We start from the raw sequence: 22,171 nt of genomic DNA on the forward strand, positions 1-22,171 counted from the left end.
GAGGCAGAAAGTGCTGACACAAATGCTTCTCCGCTGCTTGCATTTGTCATCCTGTTTATCAGCAGAAAATGAGGCCATCTCTCTGTCTTCAGACTACCACCCCGATTTGTTTATCATATTTTCTCATCAGCATTTTCATGGCGTGCCTGCTGCGACAGTGCCCTCTTCCACAGGCCCAGCCCAGCCCCTTCCATGTGGGATATCTGAACGGTTATCCGTCTTGTTCTCCGTTCTTCAATCACACCTGACCTTTGCAGCTGTGTTTGTCCATCGTTGGTTTGAGGCAACCATAGCCATAGGGAATCAGGATTATGTCTTGACCTCAGTTGAAATAGGTCTGTCAATCAAACTTGTTTACCATGCAACAATGACCTCTTTATTAGGTATTAGGGATCGACCAATACTGTTTTTTTGTAAGGCAGATATCCATTCTGATTATTAGTAGTTAATGAAATCGATAATAATAATGAATAATTTATGATAAATAATTTCCCTGAAGGAATCAAAGTATTTTGATGCTGATTCTGACAACAGATATTTGGAACCAATGTGCATTTAGGGTGAAAATGAAAATCTTTAAGTCAAAATTCTGATTTTGGAATGTTACAAACTCTGACACAAAAATTTGTTTAAAGCTTTAAGCAGTTATTTAATGAATGAGAAACTTTCACCATAATCCCCAGTAACCGAGAGTCAGATAGTGTTGGGTGGGGGGGGCATGAAGTCAGACTCAGTGGGGAGTCAAACCATTGCAGAGGGATAGACAAAGAGCTGTAGCAGAGCCAGAGTAGAACACTTTTTAATTCATTTACTTTATCAGTTATCAGGCAATTAAAACGCAAAACTGCCAAAAAACGGCCTGATAATCGGCCAGGTCCGATAATTTGTCAATCCCTATTAAGTATATTAGCCGGATTGGTTAAATTGATGGTAATATGAGATTTTGTTAATTAGATTAGCCATGTGGTGGTTTTTCCACTGCAACATGAAGGATTAAGAGACCATCTTTACCAGGGAAATGACCACACTGGGGTTATTTGTTTAAATACTTCAAATGACTTGTTGTCATTTTCCTGTCAATCCTCTTGAGGATGCACAGAGAATGACCGTCCTCTCCCATTAGCAAAGGCAGACGTAGCATGATAAAAAGTCTAAGGGAGTTCTCACAGCTACAGTTTTTTTGCTTTGGTCCAAATCAGTTGCTGAGTTTGTAAACTTGGAGTGATTGCCCCTTGGTTGGGGAAGCACGCAAGCATACTAAAATACGTCATTACAAATCACACAAGAATGTTCACTTCTCTTATTGGTCGGATGTGTCCGGGGGTGGGAGCAAGAAAGTTAATACAGGAAGAAGGTCCTGATACAGATGGTGAGGTTCCAGGTCGGTTTGTTTGGTACGCTTTCGCGCGCGCCCGGGTGCGATTGCCACGTTCACACCTGCCCAAACGCCTGTCCTAAGGGAAGAGGTCAGGTTTCAAAGTCTGGTTCTGATGCCAAAGACTGTACCATTAGCAGTATGTGCATGTCACCTACTACATAGTCTATATTGACGTTCCACTTCCGGGATTGCTCCCGATGTCCCTCTTTTCAGCCGGATGTCCGTCCCCTTCCTCCTTCTTTGTGTTGGCGTTCTAACCTCCGGTGGATTTGTGAGGACTATGGTTAACTGCTCCTCAGATCTCTGCAGGGTAAATCCAGACAGCTAGCTAGACTATCTGTCCAATCTGAGTTTTCTGTTGTACAACTAAAACAACAACAGCGAGACTACCTACTACATAACAGTCAAGGTAGATTTCTTAATGGCAAATGCAAAGTTTCCCTAATTTTACTTGAAGTTCATGGTTGTTGTACCCATTTCTTTGTCTTTGGTACAGTATAAAGATGTAATGGACATTAACTCGTAGGGCCTGGGTGTAGGTTAATACACAAACAGCACTGCCTGCCTAGAATGGCCGACTCAAAGGCAACAGGAATGATTGTAGCTTAAAAGGTTTCCTCAGTTCTGACTGACTGAGTGATGGAGCATTTAACCTCTGTAGGGCCATCCCCCTGTCAGAGGGGGTTGTTAGTCTGCCTGGCTGTCATGTGACAGCCATTTAGAGTGTGTGAAGGAAACATAAACTGGGGAGGAATGTCAGGATGGCATTTTAAGTGGCTGATGGGTGGCTTTGTAAGCTGTTTGGGATGGGTCCATGTCGTTAAAAGCCTAGGTGGTTCCTCGCCGTTCCAAATGTTTGAATCCCAAACTGTCCAACAATATGTCTAAGAAGATGTTCAGTCTCCCGGGTCACACCGTGTGATACTAGAGGACTGATTTTTGTTTAAGAAGAGGCAATTAACGGGCTATTACATCACTTTGTGCACTGAAACCATTGTAGTCATATCCTATTTGTTGTCTGGGGGAAAAAAGGACAGTTATATAAAGTAGATTCATTGGTCCGAACGCCTCCCTCTCATGTCTAAACAAAAGCACCTCAGGCTGGGCTGACTATACACTGATGCAGTGTTTTAAAAGCCTAGAAGACAAAGAACCGTCCCCTGTTATGTGACTTTCTTTTATCTATGTCCATGTTGACAGCATGACAAACAAATGGCACTTACTATTCCACAGTACATGGACATTTAAGGAGTGACGAGGCATTCTGCTTTAGAATACGTTTTTAATTTCCAGGGTAATATGCAGACTGGTAGCACAGCATTATTTTTCTTTTTTCCTTTGTTAATTTCCCGGTGAAACCAATCAGCATTTATCATGATGTGTGCAGAGTGTTTTTGTCTATTCAGTGCACATAGTGACGGTGAAGCCAGATACGATCACAGTGTGTGTGTGTGTGTGTGTGTGTGTGTGTGTGTGTGTGTGTGTGTGTGTGTGTGTGTGTGTGTGTGTGTGTGTGTGTGTGTGTTGCTCCATTACCAAAAGTAATTTTGGTGCAGATCGATACACAGAGAGAAACGTGGTGCCTGTCCTGTTGATCCACATCGATCCCCCTCTATCTCGGATTCAGGATTTTGATTATTATTTGATGTGACCAGCCACAACAGAAACCTATTAACTGTCCTCCACAGACATCCCCCAAAACACAATGAATGAGCTGTAGTCTTCAGACACCATGGCTATCAAGTCAAACCAGAATTTGAAGTTTGTTACATTGAATAGTTGTTCACAATGTTACCAATACATGCCATTTTCTGCTATTTATATTTGGTTACAGTAATGTGTATATTTTCTTTCTCTTTGTTTTTTAAAGGTTTTTCAGCTAAACAGCTTAACACCTTGAGACTTTAACACTGTAACCATATCCTAATGCCCTAGAAACTAAGCAACGAAGTAAATGGAACTGTCAAATTGAACTACTAAACCTGCCAAAATTAAAAGGATGAAAAAGGAAAAGAAGTGGTAGGTTGGCTGAGGCTTTCTGTTTCTGTAGTATAGACCCAATCACAATGTTTGTTCACATTAACTTCTGGGTAGAAAGCGTCCAATACAATACAGTTTAAGAACAACTGGATGTACTCTCATCTCCTTCATCTAAAATGCATGTTTGATGCTTTCATATTTCACCACTTTGACATTAGCTTGGAGAGCTAATTTATCTGACGGGCCACAGACTGAAGGACATGACACCACCCAAACTAGCAGTCAGTCCGACCGGCGGTGACATGTTGCTGTTCCTAACGCTAGATTGGGTTTATCAAAGAAGCTAGCAAAGCAACACAGGACAGGAGAAAAGCACAGCAGAAATGACATATCTCCGCAATTCAAATCAACGGCCGATTTTGTGTTAGCGCAACGCCACCGTTCAGTCTGTTACCATCCAGATCATCAAGTTCCTAAAGCAACACGTTCTACAATGACGCAGTCTGTTCGGTGACATGTTACTGTGCTTTGTAATGTATGTTTGCTTTTCAGCCAGGCTACAGTGTGGAGACATTAATCTCACTGCCTGTAATTCTTTGATCCAATGGACACAATTTGCTTCAAAAAAATGCATTCCTTCTTAAGGGCAACCCAAACTACCAACATTTTTGTAAGTCGTTTTGGACTCTTTGCTGTCCATCCCACGCAACAGATAAGCTTCCAATTTTACAAAATTTCACAATGTTACAAAATCAACAAAGCATGCTGTTCCTACTAGGATGTTTCTTTTTATTATGAGACGATTTTTGCCTTACCTTAACTTAACCTTAAGTACTTTGTGTGCCTAAACCTAACTAACCCTAGGGGCCCTACTTTAACGATCTAAGCGCACGGCGTGAAGTGCCTGGCGCAGGTGCGTTTAGGGCGTGTCCAAATCCACTTTTGCTAGTTTGACGGCGGAAAAAAGGGTCCGTGCACCGTGTGGTTCTAAAGGGTTGTACTTAGTGTCTTCATTAATTCATAGGTGTGTTTTGGGCGTAACATGCAATAAACCAATCAGAGCTCATCTCCCATTCCCTTTAAAAGCCAGGCGCCTTGGAGCATTGCTATTATGATGGCGGATTTGCACTGTAATATTTTTATTTGTAATCTTCTGCATGTTTGTGTGCTGCTGTGCGTCCCTGTGTGTGTAACAAGCATAGTGTGCGTGCTGTGCATAAGCCTAGGCGCATTTGACTAATTTGCTGTTAAAATAACAATGAAATATTGCGTTATTAACTTTAGACCAGGTTTTTGTTGGTCAATGGTGTGATCACTTCCCGCTGCCTCAAGATAGCAGTATGCCCAGAATGCACCTGAACACCCCTCCCTGTAAGACCAGCCCATGGGTGTACAGATGGGCGCAGGTGCATTTGCTATTGAAACAACGCGGGCGTTGGACGGGAAACTGACAACTGCGTCGGTCTTAAACTAGCAAAAACACTTGCGTCGGGCTTGGAGCTGTGCCGGGTGCAAGATAGGGCCCTAAGACAGTTAAGTAAACAGTCTTAAGAAGCATTTTTTTAATGGTCATTTGTAACATTTTTAAATGGCACAAATGATCATGGTCAGAGCAAATACATTCCTCCCAAAATGAGATTTTCAAAGAGAAAAACATTAGGGGTGACAATGAAAAGATCATTTTGGGATTATTGTTTTTGACTTCTCTCTCTTCTCTATACATTCATATAGCTATGGTGCTTTAGAAACCTGTGGATGCACATGTGGAAAATCCAAATACTTTCCATCTGGCACTCACATGACATTCGCTGGCATCTCAAAGTAGCCTAATGGCGCTGACACACTAACCTGATGTCGGCCGTTGGACAGTCTGGCGACGTCAGTGACTCGAGTCTGTTCCACGTGTTCCGTGCAGTCGTCTGTCTGAGGGGCTGTCAGCCTTCATTTTGGCCGACCTGACGTGTTCAGTCGTAGGCAGGGCAGTCGGGACTCACCCGGAAATGGTGAGCGGAATGAGCGTGACTAACACCTCTCAAAATCTGACGAAAGTCTTTTAAACTGACCTTTGTTGATCTGAAATGAAGACAGATTCACCAACTGCATGGCCTGTTTCTCGCTTAAAATGTTTTGAGAAACATATTTCAGTGAACTATTTTAGTACAATATGAGATCGTATTCTGAACAAGCCGCCATAGCCCATGTGACGCATTTGTCCAATCAGCTGCCGGTTTTCATTTTTTGGGCAGCAATACATACAATTAGCGCCACCTGGTGTCATGGAGAGACGTATTACGTCTCGCCTTAATGCATCCTAAATGTAACAACATACAACATGCCCTGCTTATCAAATGTAGTGACAAGTCTCAAGCTAAATCGAGTGAAAGGGTTCACAGGGTTAAGTTTCACTGCTGTTGACTGTAGCAACACTTTCCTCAAGGGTAATGCCTAGGACAGTGTCCTCCTGGGATAGCAGGGTGTATTTGACCCCTGACCCCAGCCCCACGATGGTGCTACAATCAGTCGGAGATCAATGCAAGGTGGTTCACTTACACAAACAGGATGCAGTGTGTGTGTGTGTGTGTGTTTGTGTGTTGAGGCTTTTTGTGTCTGTGGACATTGTGACATCCCAGCCCCATCATTAATTCAGCATCCCCAGCGGTTGCAGGATTCAGAAATGGGCATGGAATTTCGAAATGCTTACCAGCAGCACAGCAGCTGGTTAAGTATGTCATGTATGTCATGTATTTAAAGTAAGGCTGGGCAATATGGAGAAATTCAGAAATCACGTTATTTTTGACCAAATACATCATTGTGTCAATATTGCAATGATATTTTAGGGTTGACAATTGGTGCTTTCACAAAATATTTTTTACAAAAAGATTTTAGATAAATAATCATCAATGAATAATGTGGTAGTCTCCCATTGCCAGACCTTCCTCCACAGCGCTGCGTTGGAGGGTCTGGCTTGTCCATACAGCACTCTGGAATGGGAGAAAAACGTGCTCTGCTTTATTGGCATTTCTTTAAACCAATCACAATTGTCTTGGCGGTGCAAAGCACCGGACGCATTCCCGATGTTGCTGCAAAATAGCCTCGGGAAGGTACTTGTTTTGGTGGAACGTGTAAGTCGTGCAACAGAAAACTCCGATTGGACAGATAGTCTCCTTGAGCACGACATTCTCTTTCCATACTGAGATTGTAACGGGTATAATATTACCGAAATTGCATTAGTAATGCGTTAGATTACTGCCTTACAGCAAAAAGGAATACATTAGTGTAATTGCGTTACTTTTGTAACACATTACTCCCAACACTGCTCTTGAACACACAGCAGAGATGAACAACACAAACTAACACACCATCAATTACCTTCACTGTGAACTAAAGGTACTCGGCATGGAGAGCCAGTCACAAGGAGCACGTCCAAATGCATCATAAGAACAAAATCAATGGCATGCAAGCCTTTAAGGTGTCCCTGAGTGCTTTGAAAGGTGCCTAAAATATGCATTATTATTATTATTATTATTATTGTTATGAATTCACTGAATGAACTTGTAACCTTGACATCTTAAAAAATCCTTGCATTCATCCATCATCTGAGGCCAGAGATCCAAACCCTGAGGTATCAAGGAAGCCTTTCCCCTTTTCCTTGAAAAGCATCCATCGCTCTATCTAGAGAGAGGGGAAAAGTTCATCTCTGAATGTGTGTGAGTGTGTGTCTGTCTAGCCTACCCACTGAGCTGTTGGGAAGTGGCAGCTGAGATGCTGGCCGGCGGACGATTATGTCACCTTGAAAGAGCATTTGGCAAGGTGCCCGACTCCAATCCGTCACTTCCTATAAACAGAGGAGCAGGGCAGGGGTAGCGTAGCGGGGAATAACCCCCCACTATGCAGGGGTGTGATTAGTATAGATCTGCCCCGGACGAAGGGAAGAATACAAGATCTAGGTCGGTACCCCCCCTACCACAATTAGCCCTAGGCCTACATCTTTATGTATGTTGTCACCTGTCTGGCACCTGATTAATGTGGGGAAGTACAGGTATATAGGATGGGCTTCTGGACTTCTTTCTCCAACACGGTGGCTAAGTGTGGTGTGCTTCTAAACTAAAACTTATAATAAAGATAATAATCTTTATTTCAAAGGTTACAAATCCTCTCAACTTCTGAGATTGATCCGTTGCCGACAGAAATTCTGCCGGATTTTACTCATTTAGGCCGAATATCCGTCCCCTTCCTCTTTCTTTGTGTTGGTGTTCTAACCTCTGATGGATGTCTGAGGACTATGGTTAACTGCTCCTTAGATATCTACAGGGTAAATCCAGACAGCTAGCTAGACTATCTGTCCAATATGAGTTTTCTGTTGCACGACTAAAGCAGCTTTTGAACGTACACATTCCACCAAAACAAGTTCCTTCCAGAGACTATTTTGCAGAGAGACCGTGGCTCCGTCCGGAGCTTAGCACCGCCCAAGACGATTCTGATTGGTTTAAAGAAATGCCAATAAACCAGAGCACGTTTTCCTCCCATCCCGGAATGCCGTGTGGACTAGCCAGACCTTCCTTTACACGGGTTTACAAACATTACTGGGTGCTTGCGCATACCAGAGGCAGAAAGCCAGATTGGTAAACTGGTCGGTTACTGCAACAACCTTAAGTATTGAATCTTTCCTTATTGTTTGTATATAAATAAAATGTGATTTTAGTTGGATCTGTTTGTCTGTCTTCAATTTTGTAGTGTTACTGTGATATATATGTATGGTTATAATTGTCATTTTAGGCTAATGTAATTACCCGTGAGTGTACCCCTATGGTTGGTTTATAATAATGGCCAGGATTTTCAGGAAAAGGTACGATATGTGTGTCTCCATTTCAAAACATCATTGCAGGTTGATTGTTTTTAGCAGCAGAGGTTGATTGTGGGCGAGAGGGCGACAACACTGTTGTGGTTAGCTCGCCGAAACTCTACTGCCGCTGTCTCTGCAACGTTAGCTGATGTCCGCTGGTCTTATGTAGACAACGTGGACGCAGATATTAGAAACTCCGTAGGCAGTCGTAATATTTACCTAGCAGGCTAGGCTAACGCTGTTGCGCTAACGTTAGCAAAACATCGGCGTAGCTTTAGCTAGCTGTCTAAACTTGTCTCGAGTCCGGACTCGAGTACTACAGCCCTGACAGGTAGATATCACTTGGCTGAACAACCACAAGCTGCAACTTTTCTGATTGATACAATGGGAGCCTGACCCTTGCATATGACCCCAATCTGCCCCTTTTATGGCTTGAAGCCATAACCTCTGCCGGTTTTTGGCAAAAGCATGCTTCCCCATGTATGTTAAACATCAGGCACCCATCACTGGCTCTGTTTGTACAATTAACCACGCAACAACTCCTTGGCATTTTGACTTACACTATGCTACTACTACTAGCTACACGAAACACGTCTTCTTTCTGCCTCCCGGTCGTGTTGCGCAAGCTGTGATGACGTTGCCGAGAAATCCATGTTTGCAGCATTGTGGAGGAAGGTCTGGCAAAGCGAGACTAATTAGCACGTAGACAACAGGGTGGTATGTACAATGTCATCTCAAAGGACACTGTACATACCAGGGGTAATTCTGGTTTATTACAAATTAGGTCTTACTACAGTTTTGTCCATCATTTCTATCAGTGCTGATAACAAAAGTAATGAAGTCCAACATGTCAGGAAGCAACCAGACGATCCAATGTGAACAAGCTAACAGTTTATCCAGATTAGTATTAAACTATTTTTTGGAGGTCAAACTGACAGTGAGCATGCCTGAAATGTTAATCCCTCGTTGCGTGCGGTGCTGTGTGCACACCACTACAGTCAGTACAGTAGGTCACAGTCAAAGCAGGAAGTGGTTTTTTTTGAGCTGTCATGGTTTACAACAGACAGTTGCCTTTTGTGTTCTTTTCCTAATCACTTTGACTAAATTGTTAGTTTGTTTCCAACATGATCTTCTGACAGCCTATAATTTTCCCAAAGTCAAGAATAAATGTTTATGAATATGACATACAGTGGTGGAAGAAGTATTCAGATCCTTTACTTAAGTAAAAGTACTAATTCCACACTGTAAAAATACTCTGTTCTAGTAGTCCTACATTGAAAATGTTACTTAGGTTAAAGTATGTAAGTATCATCAGGAAAATGTACTTAAAGTATTAAGAGTAAAGAACTCTCCTCCCATTGTAGAAAGAGTAAAGGATCCAACCAGTTGTGTGTTTAATGGTCTCATCATCTCAGCTGGACTTGTAGCCGTTATATTGTCGGCTAGTTTACTTTAGAATCAAACATCAGATTTTATAAACTACAGTAGAAGTAGAAAGTGGCATGAAAAGAAAAGACTCAAAGTACCTGAACATTTGTACTTACTGCAGTACTGAAGTAAATGTACTTAGTTACATCCCACCAGTGATGACATATATATATACTGTATATGTGTGTGTGTGTGTGTGTGCATTTTATCTGCTGAAACATGTTGCATACTTGGTATGAAAAATATATGGTATTTGTATTATATAAGAAGCTATTATTCACTTATGGTCAGACCTACATACATTAATTGTGATAAATGATCCTTTATTAAAGGTCCCATGGCATGAAAATTTCACTTTATGAGGTTTTTTTAACATTAATATGAGTTCCCCCAGCCTGCCTATGGTCCCCCAGTGACTAGAAATGGTGATAGGTGTAAACCGAGCCCTGGGTATCCTGCTCTGCCTTTGAGAAAAGGAAAGCTCAGATGGGCCAATCAGGAATCTTCTCCTTATGAGGTCATAAGGAGTAAGGTTCCCTCCCCTTTCTTTGGCCAACCCATGGGAAAGAGAGAGACATCATGGCTTTCAAACGAGCAAAGTGGCAGTTGATCAAGGCCACAGGACAGTCTTGTTAGGATATATTCATTGTTGGTTTAGCTCTATCCATGGGATTTGTTGACAAGAAGAAACAAATGGAATTTCACCAGACCTATATTTCAAGCTACAGTTACAAAAACAAGAAAAACATATTAAGTTTAATATGTAGCCTTGTGATCCCCCTCTCTCTCTCTCTCTCTGTCTCTCTCTCTCTCTCTGTCTACCTCGTCCCTGTAAGCAGGCCAAATGGTTGGGGGCAGCCAGTTTTTACGAGGCTGTCCAGTCATGCGCTGCTAGTGGACACGTGCCACGCTGCACACAGCACCACACACACACATCTAATGAAAATGCACCCTATTACGCTTGAATTCCTTGCCTGACCACACACACACACCCACGCACAGACACACACACAGACACACACACACAGACATATACACAGTCATGGCAGCGAGTATTGAACCTTTTCTCTTGCAGACCAATGTGATTCACTAATACGGCTAACCCCCATCCAGAGGCTCAGGATGATTAAATGCTACAGTCCAAACACACACTAACATGCTTTGCCTCAGCTTCCTACGGTTGCACACTACCACACAAAAAACCCATTTAAATCAATGTTTTCTTCTCTGATCCCTTCAGCATCTCAATCGGAACACACACACACACACACACACACACACACACACACACATATTTCTCAAGGACAGGCAGACCAGCCAAGCGAAAGGCAAACAGTAAACAGTGCAATTTAGTTCTGTGTGCGTGCTGTGAGTGACATGGTGGCCTGTATGAAGCTGCTGCTGTCCAGTAGGTGACACTGATTGCTTTTCTTCTCTGAGGATGGTAGAACAGCAGAGGAGAAGCCTTCCCTGGTCACTGTTACATCCCACAGTATCAGTTTTCCATTCCTCTGAGTGCTTAGTTGACCCATCTACATGGCAGGGCATTACTCAATAAATCACAATGGCTACAAAATTAAAAACGGGAGCATCCAGCAACAACTTAGATGGGAAAATATTATTTTCACCACATCTGTATGGAAAGCCATGGACAATCTCTGTTTCTTCAGATATATGGGACTATTATCAATTCATCAGCAATTAATTGCTAACATTAGCTAGGGTCTTAAGGCGTATGACTGGTAATTGTTGTTTTTGTTTAGGTATGCCAAATTGTAATCAATCAAGTGATTATTAGTCTGACAATATATTTGTATTACTATTTCAATCGTCAGTTCTTGGCAATTGACCCTAAACACGTTCATAACAACAAAAATGACATGGAAGAAAGTGTTTTATCATAATTAAGAGGCGTGGTTTACTTCATAGGCTGTGTAATACATTATCTTGGTCACATAACACAATTTTTGCTGCTGCAACACCATTATTTCCCATTTTTTTGGGATCAATAAAAAAAAATCTGTCTATCTAATCTATAACAGTGATATATAACCAAAAGATGTATCCTGGAATTCCTTCCAAACTTTAGTGTGTTTAAAAAAGTAATGACTACATTTTTATTTATTATATCATTTCTGAGACAGTTTATTGCACCGCCATTGCTGTTTGAGAGACACAAGTTTACTTTTTCAAAAATTAAAATGTCTGAAATAATACATTCATTTGAATCCAACATATTAATAGCAAAGAATAATTGGCCTATTTGTGAAAAAAAAATTTACACATTGAAGATAAGCTTGGGCTGCTATAGGTAAGGTAGCCACTATGGTAGCCATACAGTTAAGCTTAAGTATTCACTGTTCCACAGATAAATGATGTAGAAATACATTTATATCCACCCGACCCAGTTTAATGCAACTACATTTTTTACAGTATGTACAGTTAGGGGTCCCTACTCCATTTCTCCTTCAGCTAAGGAGCCCTTGGCCTAAAAAACATTGAAGAACCCTGTTCTGCAGCATCACACAAGCGGTCAGGGTGGCCAACACTGCCCCCATGAGGGCACAACCCGCAACCGCAACTCTACTGATGATGCCGATGTTACATTGCACAGTTCTGTGATGTGTAAGATGCTGCTGTTTGTCCTCACAGGAGATCAATACCGTCAGTAAAAAGAAAGCATCCCACTTACTTGTTAGACACCTCTTCCCCCCCCCCCCAACCGCTCCCTATTCCATTCCATTATATCCGTCTCTCTCTGTCTCCACGGTGATTTGTCACCACAGATACATCCTCCATGGCAACAGCTGTTGGCGAGGCAGCCGAGGGTGACGCTTATGATGAGGTGTGACAGCAGAGTGTATTTTTAGCTCATCAGCCAGGTAGCCACAAACTGAGTTCAGACACTTCAGAAGAAACTCAAAGCCTCCTTTGTGAAAACCTCATTAGTATGGAATGAGGCTGCTGATAGGGGATCTCCACAAAGCCTAGGATAGCGTTACATTAAATGCAGGGCTGTAGTACTTCGGGACTCGAGACGTTTTTCTGTTGTCTCGGACTTGTTTTGGACTCGTTGGTATTTGGATTCGGACTTGTCTCAGATTCGGCCATTGGACTCGCCATATATTGTAGTTGGTCTCGACCCAGTCCAGCCCTATATGCTTTTGTTCTAAAGTTACTTCCTCTTTCAAAACAAACCCATTGATTAGGCACGCTTGTTCAGAAAACGGGTGTTAGTTTAATTCAAAATCCATCTAGAACAGGCATTGGCTGCGTCAATCATCAGGTTTTTCTCTGTCTCGGCCGTGACTGTCTCATATTTGGACTCGGTCTCAACTAGTCCTGGTCTTGGACTTGTCTTGGACTCAACACAGGTGGACTTGACTACAGCCCTAATTAAATGTAAAGTCTTCACGTATATGAATAAACGTTAAGCTCAGAGCTACACCTTTTGTGTTTGTAATTTGTAATAATAATTTATATTGGTGAAACAGTTTCAGCCTATTATAGCCAAATAAAATGTGTTGGTCATGTGTTCAGTCAGTGTACATCAGTGGTTCTTAAACTTTTTTCAATAATGTACCCCCTTTGAAATACTGTATGTTGTCATCTAAGTACCCCGGACCAGCACAAAACGTTTTCGGTAGAAATAAAGTGGCACAATACAGAGCTGCAAAAGAATAGTGTAAATAGAAAATACTTAAATGCATTTCCAATTGTCAGAATCAAAATTCATTCTTTATTTATCTATATACTGTGTGTGTGTGTGTGTGTGTGTGTGTGTCTGTCTGTCTGTGTGTGTGAGTGTGTGTGTACTGTATGCATGTGTGTATAGCATTGAACCCCTACCTGCTTATTTTTTGATTGATTTGCTCTGGTGAAGTAAATCAACTGGTTAAGCACCCACAGTTTTAAGTAGGGCTGGGCGATATGGAGAAAATCAGATATCACGATATTCTTGACCAAATACCTTGATATCGATATTGTGGCGATATTCTAGGGTTGACAATTGGTGCTTTCACAAAATATCTTCACACTTAGATTTTAGATAAATAATAATCAGTAATGTAGACATAATGTCTAAATGGGGAAAAGGCAAATAATAGAACAGCTAGAACAGTCTGGTAAGTTTAGAAAAGTACATCACTTTACTGTAATGCAGCCTTTAAAACCAGGAAAAAAAAACCACTTATGTCATTCCCTATATTACGATATCCAAAATCTAAGACGATATCTAGTCTCATATCACGATATCGATATAATATTGATATATTGCCCAGCCCTACTTTCAAGCTTAATAAAAAGCCAACTGTGATCAACTGTCAAGACAGTTGATCACACTATCTGATGTCTCTGTCCCTCCTCTGTCCTCCCCTTCCCTTCCTGTCTCAGCGGTGGTTGTTCCTGACGAGGCGTCAGAGAAGGCGGGGCTTGGAGACGAGCTGGGCAGCGAAGAGGATCTGCTGTATGAAGAGTTTCGCAGTTCTGGACATCGTTTTGGACACCCGGGAGGCGGCGGAGGAGAGCAGCTAGCCATCAATGAGGTAGGCAATTTGGAGACGTATTTTCCACCACCAAAGGATGGATTTCATCAGGGTTATGGTTAGAAGTGCCGTGATTGGCCCAGAAGAAGTGGGTTCAGGTTGAAGATTGAAGCAACAATATTTAGAATTTTTATTGTGTGATTGTATTATCTTTTCAAACTATTTTGATGGCATGGATAGCCCCGTTTGCGGCTTCCGGTTACAGCATTCTCACTAAAAACTGGACCAGTTTCAAAGTTTTTAGTGCATACTCACACATGGCCCAGTTGCCTTGAACCGTCCCCGAGCGTGTCCCCGCTCCCTCGCTGGCCTGCACTCACACTGCAATAAAACATTCAGGACTAGAGCACGCTTATGTCATTACATTACATTACACAATTCCTCTTCATTTATAAGGTAAGAACCAGACCCGGGCAAGTTTAGCAATCACAGAGATGCGTGCCATGCCTAAGTCCAACCGAACCGGGTACAGTTTAGCGGGCCAGGGCATGGTTTAGCGGGCCAGGGCATGGTTTAACGTACCATGCCCGGGCACAGTAAGGAGCGATCACACAAGACAAAAGAACCGGACTTTGGGGTCAAACGTGCTCGGCCATAGTTTAACTGGGCAAAGTGTGAGTATGCACTTAGTTCACATTAGTCACTTATGCCAACCTTACACAAAGCGATTCCACTGTCGCAGACTCTTTTCCAATATCTGAATGAAACCCTGAGAGTCTTGCTAGAGTTGGGGACCCTTCCCGTCGTGTAAGGTGGTCATAAAACTCAGTCCTAGTCAGTCTTTTTACTGTCTGGACGTTCAGACAAAATCAATCGTGTTTGATCTTATTGTTATAAGTTTTAAGTCTTGGTAGTGAAGTTAAATCATGTGAACGTTGTCAACATCCAATGGGTGCTCTCCCTCCTGCACCAAACAGGAAGCAGCAAACGGCTAGAGCCAGTGTTGTTTATGGTTGCTATGGCGCCGTGCTAAGCTAAATGCTAAAGAGGGAAAGTTGTAGATTTTCAACCCTTCTGAAGCGAGTCCTCCAATGGGAGTTTTACTGGCAGATAAACACAGACCTCCAGGTACTGGAGACATTCATCTGCATGTACGCCAGAACAGAACATCTGCAAACTTTCCCTTTAAGTTACCAGCTAACGCTAGTGGTAGCTAGCTAGCTTGGTTGGTTACATTTTCCAAACGAATCTAGTTGTAGTCTTGCAATGTATGACCCTGTAATAAGTCTTTACATTATACATAGTATGTCTTTAATGTTAGATGTGAGATGATTGTCTTTAGATGTGATATGGTGTCTGACTTTAGTCTTTTTAAAGTCTGTTCAGAGTCTTCTAATGGATGGTATAGGCATTAGACAGAAATGCATGGGAAAATAGGATCCAGGTTAAAAAAATAACGCTTTATATTTCTGCCATTGATGAATGAGGTTTGATTGCATTGCAGGCCCATGTCCTTTGTCACTGGGGCTGATTTCAGCCCCTCTGGATGTCGTCCTGCTGGTTGTCAGATCGAGTTTCTGTGGTAACAGGGAATGAAATAAATGGGTCCATTGGTTCAAGTCTTAATTGTTGAAGTCTCTCCCCGACTGTCGGCGTCTCCGAATGACAGCCTGTCCAGTGTTATACATGGTTGATCTCTTATAAACCAGCCTGTTTTTGAACCACCACTGTCTTATTTTAATGACCACAGTTTCACAGTGACTCCTAACTGAACTGAACTGACAGGGTGAAGTGAAACAGAGGAAAGGACTAGAAATGGCTAACATTGCCTTTTGGCTAAGAGGGGTGGCAAAAACAAGCTCTGAGGTTGCTGGGTTATTTGGTTGTCATGGATACCTCTTCTGGATTCTGCTGATGCACAAGCACATCAAAATGTGATTTACCGAGTTGATACAGGCACTTTTACAGCACCTTTGTGTAGCTGCATAATTCACTGCTTGTTCTCTGCATATATTTATACTGTGGGAAGAAGGGCATCATTTCACTAGTAGTTTCAGGATGAGCTTGACTTACAGTGCATCGTTGTTACTGTTGCACTTATTTCTAATATTCTATACAACAATGGAAGAGAGAAAAAAATATTTTGTAAAACTGTAAGAGACACATGATTTATCTAACATGCTTGTTTAATCGGCTAATCATTTCAACTGGACCTACTGGCATATATTGTTAGGTAGTTTAATTTATAATAAAACATTGTATTTTATAAACTACATGTGTTTTGTGTGCAAAAATCTTAATGTGTAAAGTAACTAGTAACTAAAGCTGTAACAGATGTAACAGATGAATCTAGTGGAGTAACTAAAGTAACTAGTAACTAAAGCTGTACCAGATGAATGTAGTGGAGTAAAAAGTCCAGTATGTCTCTCTGAAATGTAGCGGAGTAGAAAGTGACATGAAAAGAAAAGACTCAAGTAAAGTACAAGTACCTCAACATTTGTACTTAGGTACAGTACTTGAGTAAATGTACTTATTGTTCCACCACTGGTTAGAACTGATGTTGTTTTTGGAAAGGAGGCATTTATCAAAGGCTGTTTTTCTTTCAGAAATTGTATTGCTTGTGACACTGTTATGAAAACGTATTACTTCACAAATGTAATTTCAATTTAAATAAGAAATTTGACCTTTCCTCTTTTTCTACATTTCATCATTCCCCAACCTCGGAACCTATACGCTGTCTTATGAGGTCTGACAAGGATTTCAGGTTTTGGGGGGAATAGCCAATATTTCGGGGGGTTCCGATGTAGCCAGCAGATATTCAAGCCAAGCTTTCCTCTCTGTGTGCGCCGGGTCGGATTAGTAGTGATGTCCTAATGAAGCTTCACGAACCCTTAGGTGTATTTGTTGACCCAAGAGGGGGGTTATGTTTTAAAGAAAAATACTCAAGGAATGGCAATCCTTGAGCGTGCTTTTAAGCCTTTGTTGAAGAAAGTAGAAAAAATGAAAATGGCTCATGACCATGCATCCAAGCAAGTTCTCCCTTTGTCTCACCACATTGGCCTAATGTAGGTCTGGTTAAAAGACTCCATTAAACATATGATAGCTTTACTGTTGGGATGGGGTTTTTAGTTGGGCAGGTCTCTGGTAGCCACATGCTGCATATGTTGGCACCATAGACTGTTAATATTAATGGACATCCGGTTCAGCGAAGTGCTGCAAATGCGGAAGTGCCTTAAATCTGCATTCTATCTGAATTCCAGCAGGGGGCGACACGTGCGGTTGCAAGAGGAGATTGGTTTCTGTAGACGTCTACAGTGAGAAAGTGACTCACTTCTCACTTGATTTATTACCTCAGTAAACATTTTCATAATGAGTTTATGGTCTCAATCGCTAGTTTTAAGTCTTCTGCAACACAGAATGATTCATGTTTTAAATTATGGTCTTGTTGATTTTAAAATCGGCGATAAAGCCAGGGGTGTTTTAGGGCGTGGCTATGATGATTGTGATTGCCAGTGAATGTGTTTAACGTAACGTGGCTCCTCCCTCACTCCTCCCTTTCGTCTAAAATCGTCACACAACGGCAAACTCGACGACTCCTAGCAGATCTCCACAAACCAATGGGTGACGTCACACATGCTCTGTCCATTAATCTTATACAGTATGTGGTTGGCACAGTAATAAATTGATCGACACTCATTGTTGGTGAAAAAAAAACTCAACCATTAAGCTGAAGGCCTATTGTACGGAGCCCCGGAAGGGTCACGGCGAGATTTTTTCAGGGGACTACTTTTGCGTTACCTCACAATATGTTTGGCGTTGTCTCGCAATATGTTTTGCGTTCCCTCGCAAAACTTTTCTTATTCCATTGCTTCTGAGCCATGTGTCTTTTTCCACTCAGCTGCCCAGCACAATGAATCAGCTCGTTGCATTTTACTTTGAGCTGGGAATGATGCTAATATACTGCTCAGTGGGCATATTCATATCTCATATAGGGTATAGGTTATAATCAACAGACTATTTCTTAAATGTAGCCTATACAAAAAAAAAGAGTGTGCGATGTCACAGGTTTGCATGATGTGTCGATGAACAAACACTAATTATCAGAGAATCTGCAGCTCCCTAGTAGTGTTACAAAGAGAGAACGTTAGTTCAGGGACAAAAAGGTGAAAATACAGCCTGCACTGTGGTTACAATCAACTATGGCTACAACCCTTCCAGTCACCTATATGTTGTATTTTCTACCTGTAAAAGTATGTTCCTGTAGGTTACTGTGTGGGACAAATCCGTTTAATTATATCAGATTTACATCAACAATTACATCACGGTCTGGTGTCTGCATATGGGCTGTAAGAGACGTGAGAAGTAGCGACCAGATGTGACCTGATGTGGTCTGACTTAGTTTACGGCTTTTGGTTTTCTTCCAATGAGCCACAAATGAGCCATAAGAAAGTGAAACTTAAATAAAGGCCAAATAAATGTATTGTCTTCTGAGCTCTCAGGGTTTTGTCTCACTAAAGGCCATATGAGATTACATTCTTTTAATAACTATATGAGCTATATGGTTGGTAAAAGTGGTGTCAACAATTTGGTAGCATGGCATCTACTGTAACACATTTGGGATCTAATAGCATAGTATTTGATTTTAAATTAGCCTATAAGGATATTTGGTTTTAAATGTATAGTGTCTAATAGACTACTGTTGGGTCTATTGCAGCATATTATGCAGTTTCTAATTTAGGTGGTGTCTAAATAGGTTATCTGTACGTGAATGGAAGAAGAAAAATATTGCGAAGTAAAGCAAAACATATTTTGCGAAGGAACGCAATATATTGCGAGAGAACGGAAAACATATTGCGAGGTAAGTCAAAAGTAGTCCTCAAATCTCGCCGTGACCCTTCCGGGGCTCCGTACTATTGCACATGGAAGATGGCATAGCCGAAATCTCCCTTTTAAAAAAATTGAATGAAAAGAACAATGTAATTGATTCGGGCATGCAAACACTTTTATGCTTTTATATTATCAATAAGTTAATGTAGTGTGGAAGGAGTCACTTGTAGACATGAGCCCACAGGGAATGTCCATTAACTCTGCAGTTCCCCTCAGCACTACAACATTTTAGTGTGTTTCAGCTCATTGTCCATCAACCTCATGTCCAGCAACAGCAGGCAGCTGTTTGCAGATGTTGTAATGTAATACTGATGTTGCTGGCATTGATACATTTTGCCAGACGAAATTTCAGACTTCAGATTAGACAGACCAGTCTTGATTTTGCAACACTTTAAAGGGATTTCTTCTTAGCTTTCTGTGGTGTACTAATCTGTCACTGAAATCAGGTATGAAATCAATTATGCAGAGTTATCGTCCTCTGCTCCTTCTCCCTCTTTCAGCTGCATTTAGTCGACACTCTAATCAAAGTGGATATCCTAGCAACCAGCTGCACATCTCCCAGTTTTCTTCATCCCCCTTAGAATCACACAGACCAGCGCTTTGCTGCCATCCTGTGGGTCACTAATGGCTGTTATCGCGGAACATAAGAAGTTAAAATATGTATGTCTTTGCGGGCGTGCCTGCATGCGTGTGTCTTTTCTGGGTGGACAAAGCTGACACTTTGAACACACTACCTCGCTTCCTCTGTTAGATTATGATCTTGTTGTCTTGGCTTCATGTAGAAATGCATGAGAGAATCATGTGGTAGATTTTTTGATGTTAATCCACCTGCATAATGAGGTCAGGTCTGTGGAGAGGTGAAAACACTGGCTCACTGACTTCCATAGGTCAGTTGCTGCAAGCTAATTAGCAAAAACACAGGTAGGATAATCATGGCGAATGCTACTGATAATCCTCTATAATAGCTTTACTCCGAGGGTGAGGGGATAGAGGGGCATTAAAGGCGCAGTAAGTGATTCTGAGCAAAGATTGTTGATATTTGAACTCAACTGCCAAACAAATACAACCCCTCCCCCCTTCAGGAGCTCCGCCCCCAAGATTCACGGACAGATAACTACTGGCCTGCCGGCACATTAACATGCTGCCTCTTCAAATTTGGCAAAACTTGGACTCAAGGATAAACTAATTAGATTTTGGAGGTCAGAGGTCACTGTGACTTCACAAAATACATTTTTGGCCATAATTAAAAAAGTCATACTCTAATTAAAGCTGCAAGCAGCGTTGGACGGGCCCTTGCACGTCGGGGTTACTGGCGGACGGCGCTTCTTGTGGACGTGTATTTTCGCGGCACCGCAAATTGTCACCAATGAAAAGGGAACTCTCTGCTGAGTTCAATGATATCTCACACAAGACTCTACGTAATACAGTTCATTAGCTGTAAAAGTGCTAATGCTATGCTGTGTTTAAAGGTGTAGACACATTTAGCCGACGGCCGACCGTTGACAGAAAACCCTGTCGATACGATCAATCGCGTCCCCAAGGTCCAAAAAACTGCCGCGGGACACACTCACCCGACACCAACTTGAGAAACGTAATACGTCTTGATAACAGCAGGCGGCGCTACTCTGTATTGTCGCCCAAGAAATGAAAACCGGAAATTGCGCAACATCTTCTTCTTCCTTGGGAATTTACGGCAGCCGGTGACGGAACATCCATTCCCTCCTTTATCTGGTATGTGTCGGTACACGATCCGTTCTGCACATGCGCAAAATGTTTGCGCATGCGCTGTTGTACGAGGATTCACGACACTGCACGATCTGTTCTACGCTTCTGGTCGACAGCCAAGCTAACATTAGTTTAGCTAACAGCTAATTTGGCTAACCGCTAGCTGAGACAGCATGTAATAACTTTAAAACACCCTCAAAATAAAACTTAAAATAAACGTTAACATATATAACAGCTGTAACGTCAGTTCTACTTTATTTGTGCTCATTTAAAATAGAATCCCTCAATATTTGTCTTTATTGTTATTACTGTACAGTCTTAATTTAGCTTTCCCATTAAGTTTGACTTAACATTATTTTAGACTGAATCTAGCTGTCAGCTAGCAGTTAGCCGAATTAGCTGTTAGCTAAACTAACATTAGCTTCCCGGTGGAGGTTAGCCATAGGCTAGCGTGGAACAGATCGTGCAGGTCGTATCCTCGGTAAAACAGTATTATCTTTCGCATGCGCAGAACAGATCGTGCAGGCAGAACGGATTGTGTACTGACATTATGTTTACCATCGTCAATTCCATTTTTCTCGTGCACTGGTTTGCTAGTGAAGTACGCGGCGCAACCAATGGGCGCTACTCTGTGTTGTTGCCCAAGAAATAAAAACCGGCAGCTGATTGAACGAACGAGTCACGTGGATTTGTTTTTTCCGGAAATTTAAAGCCAGACTGTCATGGCGACTGTTCAGAATACAATCTCATATTGTACTAAAATAGTTCAATATACATTTTAAGCGAGAAATAGGCCATGCAGTTGCTGAATCTGTCTTGATTTCAGATCGACAAAGGTCAGTTTAAAAGATTTCCATCAGATTTTGAGAAACTCTAGTCACCTCATTCCGCTCGTCATTTCCGGGTGAGTCCCGACGGCCCTGCCGCCGAACAAACATGTCAGGTCGGCCAAATTGAACGCCGACAGCCCCTCAGATGGACGACGGCACGGGACGCACTGAACAGATTTGAGTCACTGACCTCGCCAGACTTTCCCACGGCCGATAATCGGCCCGGTGTGATGCCCTTAGTCGTGCGAGAGAAAACTCTGATTGGACAGATAGTCTAGCTAGCTGTCTGGATTTACCCTGCAGAGATCTGAGGAGCAGTTAATCATAATCCTCAGAAATCCACCAGAGGTTAGAACGCCAACACAAAGGAAGAGGAAGGTGACTGACATCCGGTTGAAAATGAGGGACTTCTGGCGGAACTTTCGGCGGCACTGGAACTATCCCAAAAAATAAAACGTCATTGATATAGACTACCCCCCAGGAGCTGGTAATTGGGGCCCCTGGGCCTAAACAATTCCCTCTGTAACTAGATCCTAGACTTACTCACAGAGAGACAATATGCTTTGGGAACATCACCTCCTCAGCCACCACACTCAGCACAGGCGCCCCCCAGAGA

General features: G+C 42.1%; 1 protein-coding gene across 5 annotated transcripts in view; it reads left to right on the forward strand.

Moving 5' to 3' along the window:
- Positions 1–22,171, forward strand: part of arhgef4 (Rho guanine nucleotide exchange factor (GEF) 4) — a 163,210-nt gene that overhangs the window by 112,396 nt on the left and 28,643 nt on the right. For all 5 annotated transcript variants that reach the window (XM_028568830.1, XM_028568831.1, XM_028568833.1 and 2 more), the window contains one exon: positions 14,022–14,173. In XM_028568830.1, coding sequence (XP_028424631.1) covers positions 14,022–14,173 — 152 coding nt within the window. The remainder of the gene's footprint in view (positions 1–14,021; positions 14,174–22,171) is intronic.

Source organism: Perca flavescens, chromosome 22 (genome assembly GCF_004354835.1).
Source record: "Perca flavescens isolate YP-PL-M2 chromosome 22, PFLA_1.0, whole genome shotgun sequence".
NCBI classification, from domain to species: Eukaryota; Metazoa; Chordata; class Actinopteri; order Perciformes; family Percidae; genus Perca; species Perca flavescens.